The sequence below is a fragment of the Dromiciops gliroides genome, chromosome 1 (assembly GCF_019393635.1).
Source record: "Dromiciops gliroides isolate mDroGli1 chromosome 1, mDroGli1.pri, whole genome shotgun sequence".
NCBI lineage: Eukaryota > Metazoa > Chordata > Mammalia > Microbiotheria > Microbiotheriidae > Dromiciops > Dromiciops gliroides.
In genome coordinates, this window is record NC_057861.1 from 420,293,043 (window position 1) to 420,305,369 (window position 12,327).

The following is a 12,327-nucleotide window of genomic DNA, read 5'->3' on the forward strand; positions in this document are numbered from 1 at the left end:
AAGAGAAGCACTGGCTAGACCTTTTGTGGTCCCAAAGGACTAGAAACTAAGGGTATATTCACCTATTGAGGAAAGGCTAAACAAATTGTGGTGTATTAATGTAATGGAATATCACTGTACTTTAAGAAACAATCAACTTAATGAAAACAGAGAAGCATGGGAAGACTCTACGAATTTACATAAAAGGGAGTTAAGCAGAAGCAGAAAAACAATATACACCATGACCTCAAGCAATAACAAAAATGTACATGGAAAGAATAAGAAAACAATCAAAACTGAATGTAATATTATAACAACCAAATGTGGCCCCAAAGAACACATACAAGAAAAACAGCTTGTCTTTATACATTTTAAAGAAATGGGGTCCATGGATGTGGAGTCCTGCATATGATATGAGATTTTTCCATATTTTGGTTAGTTTTGCTGAACTTTCTTCTTTATTATTTGGGATGACTCGTGGTAGGAGTGGGGGTGGTGAAGGAGAGATGCAATAAGAAAAAGTAGCTATAAATACAAAATATATTCATCAAAATTTATTTTTAGGGTCAGCTAGGTGGTGCAGTGGATAAGCACCCACCCTGGATTCAGGAGGAACTGAGTTCAAATCTGGCCTCAGACACTTGACACTAGCTGTGTGACCCTAGGCAAGTCACTTAACCCTCATTGCCCTGCAAAAAAAAATTTTTTTAAAGAGCTAATTTGAACATCTTTATTCACAAAATGAGGGATACCTGCATTCAAAAATCCCTTTCTATACACACACAGTGCTTTAAAGTTTATAAAATGTTCTCCCTACAAAAATGCTGTAAGGTAGGCATGACCAGAATGACTATTTACTTTGTACTTGTTTTCTTTTGGCATTTATAGAAATTATAAACAACGATCACTCTTGAAGGAAATGCCAGAGGAAAACCTAACAGGAGACACTACGAAGGTCAGCAAACTTTGGACTGTGGCAGCAGAATCCCTTGGGCTCATTAAGATTCTCAGTAAGTATTAAATTCCTCAACCAAAAGGCTTCACTACTATCCCACTTAGAAAAATAATAATCAGCTTGGGCTTCCAAGTAACCTAGAAATGGGTACTGGCTAGTGTTTTTATGGAATAAGAATTGCCTTGAGTTTCATTAAAGGGTCTGTAATTTAGAAATTCCATCTCCCATAACAGAATTATAAAACACACCAAGTAAACACTGAAGCACTCTATCACCATGATTGAGTTTGACTCAGTTTTTCAAGATTTATTACAAAGCTCTCTCTCTGAACCCCATTTCTCAAAGCCCAACCTCCACCCCTTTCACTCACGGCACAAAAATTGGTATTTACAGAGAAATACCAGAAGTCTGAGCATTTTATTAGCCAAGGGAAATCCCAACCTTCTTGACTCCATTTCTGATGATGACAGCTAGTTTTCCATGTTGAATCATATACTAGCTGCTGCAAATATTTAAAGAGGGGAGTTAGGGGAAAGGCACACTTTCATACTATAATCACAAAATGCATAAATAATGATGATTTAGAACTTTCTGCTCATTTTTATAAGGCCAAAACGAAAACAGTCATTTTAAATATTGCAATGAAAGTAGAGTGCTTCTCTTAAAATACTTTCAATGCCATGCCAAGGGTAATCTCCAGTATCACCAGTTTGTATGTTAGGTACAGTTTATACAGAAGTCTACCTATTTTAGAAACAAGCGTGACCCTTTTTTTCTTGTCTCATATACCAGTCCTACCCCTAATCCCATGTCCTTCAGGAATGCACCCTGATGACTGCATCCCTAGTGAACTGACTCCCTCCCTGAATTACCATAGCATTTAGAGTCTATACCACACAGTGTAGAACTTGATTATACAACCTCAATAGCTCCTTCTGGAATTTTAACATTCTATGTTGCCCATTTGGTGCATTGTGTTGTCTGGATTAGTCTTGTTTCCCTTCCATATCCCCTTGTAGGACCTGAAGTGTGCCAGTAATAAATACAAGCTGACTGAGAGACTCAGGGACGCTAACAATTTTACCATATTTTGTTTCTACTTTTAAAGAAAATAAGAACCTGACAAGTGAAGTTCAATTTATCTTTATCACTCTATGCTTTTACTTATCATGTTAGGATTGCTTATGTCCCAAACAAACCTACCATCAAAAGCCTAAAGCTCTACCATCCCCCTCCCCCAAAACAAATTCAAATGCATTACAAACACAAACTCTTTGCATGCTTGGATTTTCAGAGCTAGATGAATGCATTCAAAGGCAAAAATTCAAGTCCAAGTGATATTCCTCATTACTGCTCTCATTTTTTAGAAGGCAGTTTCTAATGCAAGTGCATTGGTGCTTCACTACACACGCTGGCGAATTTTACAGTTATCTTAAATCCTTTTTGCAAGATGTACAGGATGAACGAGATGTTGGTTCTGTAACAGATGTCTCCCTAGGTGAATCACAAGAAAAGGAGTTGGCTGGCTAAGATCCATTGCTTTGCTGTCATGAAAGAAAATGTAGTATAATGGGCAGAACACTTCAAATCGGGACACTTGAATTGCAATCCTTACTCTACCACAAACTTGCTCTGTGACTTGGGCAAGTGAGCTAACCTATATGGGCATCAGTTTCCTCATCTGTAAAACAGGTTAATGAACCCAGTGTTGCCTGTAATTCCAGCTGTGTGGGGGGGGGGGGGCAGGGCAAAGGATCTTCTGAGCTTCAGTGGGCTATGACCATAATGTGTGTGCACTTGATCTGGTATATGGGGGTAAGAAGAGGGATTGCTGCAGCAAGTTGCCAAATTTATTTGATCAAAGAGGATCAACTTACTCCGGGATGGAAAAAGAGCAGGTCAAAGCTACTGTGCTAATCAGTGTGTAGTTGGGCTAAGAAAGAGTCAACCAGGTGGCACAGTGGATAGGACGATGGACCTGTAGTCAAGACAACCCAAGATGATACTTACTAGCTGTGTAGCCCTATCACTTAACCTCTGTGTGCCTCAGTTTCCTCAGCTGGAAATGAGGATAACCTGGAGAAGAAAATGGCAAACCATTCCAGTATCTCTCCCAAGAAAACCCCAAATGGGGTTGCAAAGAGTCAGACACGACTAAAAAACAACAAAAAAATGGGGATAATAATAGCATCTCACCAGGTTATTGTGAGGATCAAATGATATCTGTATTTTGTTTAGCCTGTGCACATAGTAGGTATTAAATAATTGCTTAGTCAGTGTCTCCTTCCCCTAGTTTTTCAAAAACAAAAACCACAGGCTAACACATATTACACAGAATTAGTGCTTAAACATGCTTACTGGTTTGGATTGTATAATCACACAACCCACCTTACAGAGTAAGAATCAAATGAAATAACAGGGAGTGCAAAAGCACCCAGACAAATGTTCAGTACCATTCAAATATCAGACATCAATTTGCAGTGTCTCCTAAAATAACAGAGTGGTAATCCTCAGGGGATGGAAAATTGGAAAATGTATTATGTTTGGAATAATGATGTTCTACTTCAGAAGGAAACATTATACTCTAACATAAATTTGATTTGTTTGTTTGTTAATCCACAAAGCCCCAAAGTACTTAATTTCAAACAAGAGGGCCTAGTGTTCCTTGGCCATGACCTCTCATTGTCAGACCCCAAATTCTAACATTATCCATCCACACCGTGGAGCTCAAAGTCCACGTCATTCCACCACACATGACATGCAAATAAACATGTCCATATAACAGTGTATACCAGGAAAAGGTACATAGATTAACTCACTAACTGCCTGAGAAAACTAGAGTAGCAAAATGACCTTAAGGGTGGCTTTTTTCCATCTAGCTTTACTCTTTATAGCAGAGGTATTTAACCTGAGATCAGTGTTTTTAAAATTAATATTCTGATACCTGTATTTCTACAGAATTGATTTTCGTTGTAATCCTGTGAATTACATTTGATGAATTTAAAAACATTCTGCAAGGGGGTCCAAAGCTTCACTAGATTGTCCAAAGGGGTCCTGACCCAGAAAGTTTAAAAGCTCCTCATTTATTTCTAGGGGATCATTAAGAATCTGGCCACAGGCTGACTGAAATGGTATCAGAGCAAACAGAACAGTTGTTTCTTCTTCACAAATGCAAGATAAGAGCTGCTGTCCCTTCTTTTCTTACCCTCCAGGAGAACACAAAGAACCTATTTTTAAAAACATTTTTCAACTGCCTCACACAAACATAGGTAAGAAAACTCTACAGTTGGTAATTTAGGTTAGTTTCCCTGAGAGTAACCATCACACACACTGGGCAAGAAAGTAAAGACTTGGCCATTCATTCAAATGAATTCTTTTTCATCTTATTTTCTGCCCTGCATTATCCTGATTACCATATTTTCCTGTTTCATAGATCCAAATCCAATCCCAGAGACCATATTGGAATTCCACAATACTAGATGGCTGGTATTTGTCCAACCAACAAGTTGGCAGGACACGATGAAAGCTTTCTTAGTGACCACTATCTCTCCTCAGCAGTTGAGTGGTTTGGCTTTGGGAAGCAATTTGGGGCAGAAGTATGTAATCAAGGTTCTAACTTCCAGTGGTGTCATTTCTTCTGTCCTCTTTCCCCTTAAATTCTCTTTTTAACTTAAACTACTGAAAAGGGTAGTACCTTCTGCCACCAGTGTCAGAAGCTTCTACTACTTAACCACTGGTAGAGATTTCATGTAAAGGCATTCTGGTGGGACTATTACTAGATTCCAACATCAGACACATTATTGCCACCGTTCAAAAATTGTTAACCACAGAAGAAATGCTGCTGCCACCTAGTCTACCAACCAAAAACATGAACTCTTGCCCAGTAGGCTTTGCTTTAACGGAATATGAATGTTCTTTGATTGAAGAGAGAATTGACAGAGTCGATTTGTATTGTTGTTGGACTAGGCAGAGTTTTCCTTCTAAGTAATTAGAGTAATCAAGGCAGGTATATGATCATAGGCCCATAGAGGATTGCAAATTTAGAATGGGAAGGAACCTTTGAGGTTACCTGGTCCAGGGGCTTCTTAAATTTTTTCCACTCACTACCCCTTTTCATCTGAGAAATTTTATGTGATCCCAGGTATATAGGCCATATCAAATAGGTATACATAACCTTTTATTGTTGCCAACTTTTTCACAACCCTCACATTAAATTACACGATCCCATATGGGGTATCAACCCACAGTTTAAGAAGCTTTTACCTGGTCTACCTCCACCTTTTACAGATAAGGAAAGTGAGGCCTAGAGAATTTATTTGATTTGCCCAAGTGTACACAGACATTGAGTTGTAGAGCTGAGATTCAAGCTTTGGTCTTCTTGATTCCAAATCCATGGTTCTTTCTACTGCAACATGAGAGCCTCAGTGTCATATAAGACAATTCAAATGTCCTTGACTTCACTGTATATGCAGATCACAAGCCCTCTACAAGTGCTAGATGGTCCAAGGGTTGTGGTGACCAAATAATTCATGATGAAGCTCTCAATGTATTTAAGCTAGTCCTTGAATGAAAGACATAACAACAGTCCATTGTTAGGTCTCTTCTCAACATCTGGGCCCCGGTAAAGATGTCCCCAAAATGATTTCCAGGGCCAAAGCCTTCAAGAGCTGAGGGTTATACACAACCATCAAGTATCAGAGTAGGGTTTTTGCAGAGGTCATATGGACTATAGATGAGGTAAAGCACATTGGAGGAGACAGACAACAGACATAATGGGCCCTTAATAAATGCTTGTTGCCTGATTTAAACACCTGAAAATCAGATCATCTAGAGAACTAAAATGATACTTTGCGGTTACCCAGCAAACAGAAAAATCCATCAGGGTTGTAAATGACATACCATGATGTAGCCTCAGGGGATAGGCTACTGCCAAAGAAGGGTGTGCATGTGACACATCAGCACAAAGGGAGTGAGCTGTCAAATATAACTCATGGTGAAGCAATAAAATCCAGGGTTCAGAAACACCTTAATTACATATGGTTAAAAGACTGCTGAGAAAGCCTCTTGTTCCAAAACTACCATCTAATTCCCTTCCATAGACCCCTCCTTGACAACAGCTCTGCTCAAGACATTTAGAATGCAATTTGCACAAGAAGTATAAATAGTGACAGATGGGAGTCCCAACAGAGACTTCTGCATCAGATTTCTGAAGTGACCTTGAGCAAAAATGTTATTGGTTTCAATCCTTCTGAGAATAATCATTTCCCATTTTCTCCACTGGGGCTCACATTAGCAGCATGATCAATTCACTACCTTTTTTTTTTTTTTGAGGGACAATGGGGAAGGGTTGAGATGTGCCAGGCAAAAATCAGGGGAGTGTTTGGTATCTTTAATTGTGATCAATTATAATAAATTGATGGAATCAAATCAACTTTTGCTTCCTGGATAAGGTCAAAAGTAGATCATGGGTTTCTGACATTCAAGCCATCAGTCTATTCCCATAAAAACAGCTTCTCTTTAAAAAGAGACCTCCTTCATAAAGATAGCTTTAAGAATTTGCCAATTCCCCCTCTTCCTTTTAATAGTGGCACTTTTCTAGCCTTCTCTTATAAGGTACAGAACCTATGTCTAAGAAGCTTAGGAGAGCCACATTCTCAAACAGAAAGAATTCAACATGCCATTCCCAAACTTTGCACTGAGAGGGGTGGGGCTGGGGCTGGGAATGCTTCTGTTCTCTGTAGTTTTTAACCTAAAGCCTTATCAAGGTGGGAGTGAAGTACTAGTTTTACAGTACAAGCTAACAGAGACTGACCAGCCAGACTGTGAGTCATAGGGTACTTACATCATTCTTCCTGAACTTTGCTTTCAAGCTCTTCATGTTTAGCCCATTCAGCCTTCCAAAGCAAGAAGAGATTTTTCAACACCTAAGTGAAAGGAGAAAAGAAAAAGTAAGTGTCTAAAATTCCAAATAAACACCATCTGTACTTTCCCCAGGTCAGACTACATCTCTCTCTCTCTGTGTTCCTTTCCCATGCTGGGAAATTCCACTTTCTTTATTATCCCTTGGACCTAACCCCTGTAGAACCTAAAACCTAGCAAAATTTTAAAGATCACTAGTATCCTCCAGTCATTCCAACATTAAACTAATTTAAGTAAAACTCTTTGCCAGACTAACAGCTAGCATTTATGTAGTATTTTAAGTTAAAAAAAAAAAGTTTTAGGGGCAGCTAGGTGGCTCAGTGGATAAAGCACCGGCCCTGGATTCAGGAGTACCTGATTCAAATACGACCTCAGACACTTGACACTTACTAGCTGTGTGACCCTGGGCAAGTCACTTAACCCCCATTGCCCCACAAAAAAAAAAGTTTTGCATGCTATCTGATTTGATTATTACAGCAACCCTATGCTATTATTATCTCCATTTTTACAGATGAAGAAACTGAGGCTGAGAAGTTAAGTGACTTGCCTGGCAATACACAGTTAAGTAAATGTCTGAGGCAAAATTTGGCTTCAGGTCTTCCTGATTACGGATCTAATGCTCTATTCACTGAGCAACCTAGCTGCCTCCTGATCTAAGACACAATGCTACCTAACAGTATGACTTTAGGGGAGATAGATGTTCCTGCACAAAACATTCCAGGTCAACACTGTGCAAAGCTTCAGTGAATCTTAAGGGTCAGCCTCTAGCTTGTATAAAGAGATTCACCAATTTTTTTTTTGAGGCAATTGGGGTTAAGTGACTTGCCAGGGTCATACAGCTAGTAAGCGGTCAAGTGTCTGAGGCCGTATTTGAACCCAGATCCTCCTGAATCCAGGGCTGGTGCTCTTTTCACTGCGCCACCTAGCTGTCCCCTCACCAATGTTTTCGAAAACAGAAGCAAGTACAGAATCAACTTAAGCAAGTAATAAAAAAGTCTGTTATTGTGTTCATGCAAAGAAGCAGGGACAAATTTCTATTCCCATTCACATAACTAGCCCCACTTCCATTCCTAGTGCTAGAATTAAGCTACTCACTCTCTTTTTAAAGGAGTAAAGAAAAGAGTTTGTATTCCAGATTCCATTCTTTCCTGATCTGCTCCTGTTGGAATTCTAGTCTTCCTACTCTATGTACAGTGCCATTAGGAAGAAGGAAATAAAGTGATATGTGAGGAACAAAATAGATGCACATTTCACATCAGCCCCCCCCCAATTCAATTGTGCCATACTGTTTTCAAGTGAACAAGAACTTTATTAATCACTTACTATGCGTCAAACAAGCACTAGGCTAACTGGGGATGTAAAAAAAGGGCAAGCACCATCATCACCTTCAAAGAGCTCTAGTTCTCCAGTTTAAGGGCAGGAAGAAAACATGAAAACAACCAGGTAACAAACAGGATAGAGAAGGGACAAACTGGAAGTCATCTCAAAAGAAAGACACTAGCAGTAAGGGGGACTGGGAAAGGGTTCTTGTAGAAGGTGGAATTTTAGACAGGAACTGAAGGAAGCCTGGTGACAGAGATGAGGAGGAAGACAAACCCCACACATGGGAAAACAGCCTGGGAAAATGCACAGAGTAAAGAGCATGATGTCTGATGAACAGCCAAAACGACAGCCTTGGCCGACTGCAGGGTGCATAGAGGGGAGTAAGGTAGTAGGAGACTGGAAGGGGCCAGGTTAGGAAGGGCTTTTTTTTTTTTTAAGTGAGGCAATTGGGGTTAAGTGACTTGCCCAGGGTCACACAGCTAGTAAGTGTTATGTGTCTGAGGCCAGATTTGAACTCAGGTCCTCCTGACTCAGGGCCGGTGTTCTATACACTGCGCCACCTAGCTGCCCCAGGAAGAGCTTCTAAAGCCAAACAGAGGATTTTTTATTTGATCCAGGAAATACTAAAGAGCCACTGGAGTTTATTAAGTAGAGTGATGACATGATCAGACCTACACTTTAGAAGACATTTGAAATCTGACCAAGAAGAGACTGGAATGAGAAAAGACTTGACGGAGAACAATCAACAGGATATTTCAGTAGTTCAGGTATGAGGGGAAAGGCTTTACCAGGATGGGAGCAGGCTCAGGAGAGAAGAATGCATATTCAAAAGATGTTGTAAAGGAAGAAATGATAGGGGGGCAGCTAGGTGGCACACTGGATAAAGTACTAGCCTGGGATTCAGAAGGACCTGAGTTCAAATTGGCCTCAGACACTTGATACTTGCTAGCTGTGTGACCCTGGACAAGTCACTTAACACTCAATGCCCTACAAAACAAAAAAAGGAAGAAATGACAAGAGTTGAGAGCTGATAGGCTATGGGGGGGCTAGGGTGAGGGGAGAGTGGGGAATCAAAAATGACCCCTAATTTTTGAGCTCATTCAGAAGATATGGCATATCCATGATTCATTTCCTAAGAGAACTCTAAAAGTCTAAATGGTGATGAATTAATTACAATGCAAAGTTATTTGGAGAGTACATGAGTTTTTGTAAATAGGAGAAATCCATTTAACTCTACCTATAATAAATGAAAACAGACATAGTTCAGCATTTAGCAACCACTGGCTCTGGAGTCAGAAGATATGGGTTCAAATGTAGATTTTGATGCTTTCTGCTTGTGTGACTTTGGGCAGACTGTTTTACCTCTCTGGGCTTTGGTTTGCTCATCTGTAAAATTAGGGGATTGGACTAGATGACTCTTACATTCCCTTCCAATTTGATATCTATGCTCCTAGAACTCCTGTTCAGAACTGATAGTAATCAAATGTTTACTCTGGCTAATGAGTGACTACTTTAAAAATTACTCTTAAGGTCAGATTAAAGTCTTCTCTCCACCACCCACAAACTGGAGAAATACTGATGATCTGGGATATAGAGGAAGTAGGTAAGCTGCTTTATAGCTGTGATCACAGCTATAAAGATGACCCCCTTACTAGAACTTAATTTCATCATACAGCCTTTGTTTTCATTATAACGCCTTTCTTATGACAAGATCTACATTTAACAAATAGTATGAAGGAAAGAAAGAAACAAGCATTTGGGAGGCAGAGCCAATATGTCAAATGTTAGGAAGCAGTATAGTGAGCTCCCTTCCATAAACTTCTCTCCAAACAGATCAAGAAAATGCACTAACCCAAATCCTGAAATTCACTGTAAATCCTTTGTCTTTGTCAGCTTAAAGAAAAAGAAGGGGAGGGGCAGCTAGGTGGCGAAATGGATAGAGCACTGGCCCTGGAATCAGGAGGACCTGAGTTCAAATCCGGCCTCAGACACTTAACACTTACTAGCTGTGTGACCTTGGGCAAGTCACAACCCCAATTGCCTCACTAAAAAAAAAGAAAAGAAAAAGAAGGGGAGGTTTATGGACACCGGGGACAGGGTCAGACCAGCAACATGCCTGGAGTGGGCATTTCAGTGCCCAGGAAGCAGCCGTGCACTAGAGCAAGAAGAGGTCCTAGGTCCACACCGGGACACGGCAATGGAGACTGAGGGAGCTGGCAGCTTTTGTCAAGAACTACCCCATTCCTGGTGACAGATCCGGGGCAGATGGACAAGAGGATGTGAGCAAGGAGTGATGTTCCTGGATAGGGTAGCTGAGGGCTTGTATGGAGAAAAGAGGAAGTCCAGAAGCCATCAGCGCAGTGGATGTGGCTCAGACACTAACTAGGCTCAGAGCAGGGTCTTATGTCCAGAACCTAGTTCAGTCTGCAGAGAAATAACCTGGGCAAGAATCCAAGACCAAAGAGGAGCTCTGAAACAACAGAGCTCTCCACCATGCCTGTTAAGGGCTGAATCCAACATCTACTTTTACACACACCCAAACCAGGTCCTGGAACTTTCAGAATTCAAATCAGGGAGGGCAACAATCAGATTTTGCCCTGGATCAGACCTCTTTGGGAGCACCAAAAGGTTCCCAGCCTGTTCCTGAGATCCTTGAACAACACAACACTCAACACCCTAAGAAAACAGTAGCACAACTAGCCCAGACTTTCCTTCGGAAGAGTGGAGAAGTTCAGCCCTAATATCAAGTTCAAAGTCAGGAATTAAGCTGGAAGAACGGCAAAAAAACGACTTATTCTGGTGGCAGATACTCAAGACACAAAGAAAAAAATTATGACTCCAAAACTTCTACGAGAGAAAAATCACAGCCTGGAAACAAACTCTATTAAAATTACTGGAAGAGCTGAAGCAAGAGTTAAAAGACATTTTTTAATGTTTTCTATAAGTGGAATGAGAATACTTGAGGAAAAAAAATCGAAAAAAGAACTGAGAGTTATGGAAGAATGAATTGTAGAGGAAATTAATGGTCTGGCACAAGAGGGTAGCAAAACGTGCCCAAGCCAACACACTCCTAAAATTAGAATGAACCAATTAGAAGCCAAAATTTCCATGAGGCAACAAGAAATTATTAAAAGTCAAAAGGCTGAAAAACAGAAGATTATGTAAGGTATCTCACAGAATAAACATTCCCTGTTGTATTAAAAAAATGTATCCACTATGTTTCCAGACACTGTGCTAAGCAATTGATTATTTACATCATTTGAGCCTCACAACAACTCTTAGAGGTAGTGCTTTTGTTATCCCCCATTTTAGAGATGAGGAAATTGAGGCAAGACATATTTAAGTGATATCTAGGGTTACATAGATTAATAAATGTCTGGGGTCAAATCTGAACTTAAGTCTTCCTGACCCGAGACTGAGTCCTCTATCTACTATACCACATAGCTGCCTCTACCTGGATGAATTCTTCCTTTATCATCTCAATACTTTAATAGTATAATCTTCTATACACTCTATCCTTTCCATTCCTGATATCTTCCCTTTCCACTGCTGAAAGAATAGTAGTATCAGTTTATATTTGGGGGTGAGATACACATCTGTGTTTTCATCTGATTACTGATGAACATCAACATCTTAAATTCGATGTAATATGAAACTAGACCTCTGAGATTGCTGACATGAAGCTCCCAGTAAGGAAACTCCCTTTAACAGTGCAGATCATCACCTGCTCTGCAATTTAAGAGAGTCTCAAGAGAGTTGCCTGGGGCACTAAAGGTTAAGTGCCCTTCCAGGGTCATAAAATCAATGCCAGGCAAAGGGAAGACAACTCAGGTCTTCTTGACTCTTGGGTCAGCTCACTGGCCACTATAGCAGGCACAGGTGAATGGGTGAGAAACTCCCTCCCCTCCCCACAAACAAACATACCTCTACACCCTCCCCCTCATCTCTAGGTGCTGGCAAAGAATGAAGAGACTAGCCTCTCTGCTTTAGGGAAGCAAACTACAGGATGGTCATTTTGTGTGCTCATGCAGATAACACTAGGGTATATAGAGAAACAGAAGAAAGGAGAGATCTATAATTACATAATATTTTACCTTTTATCTCAGCTAACAAGTAGAAAAGTTTCCTTGGGTTAAATTTCATCTCTTTTT

The 12,327-nt window shown here is 40.2% G+C and overlaps 1 protein-coding gene across 5 annotated transcripts in view; it reads right to left on the reverse strand.

Moving 5' to 3' along the window:
* RAI14 (retinoic acid induced 14) overlaps positions 1-12,327 on the reverse strand; it is a 179,680-nt gene that overhangs the window by 132,337 nt on the left and 35,016 nt on the right. For all 5 annotated transcript variants that reach the window (XM_043976112.1, XM_043976111.1, XM_043976109.1 and 2 more), the window contains exon 2: positions 6,777-6,858. In XM_043976112.1, coding sequence (XP_043832047.1) covers positions 6,777-6,812 — 36 coding nt within the window. In that variant the 5' untranslated portion in view covers positions 6,813-6,858. The remainder of the gene's footprint in view (positions 1-6,776; positions 6,859-12,327) is intronic.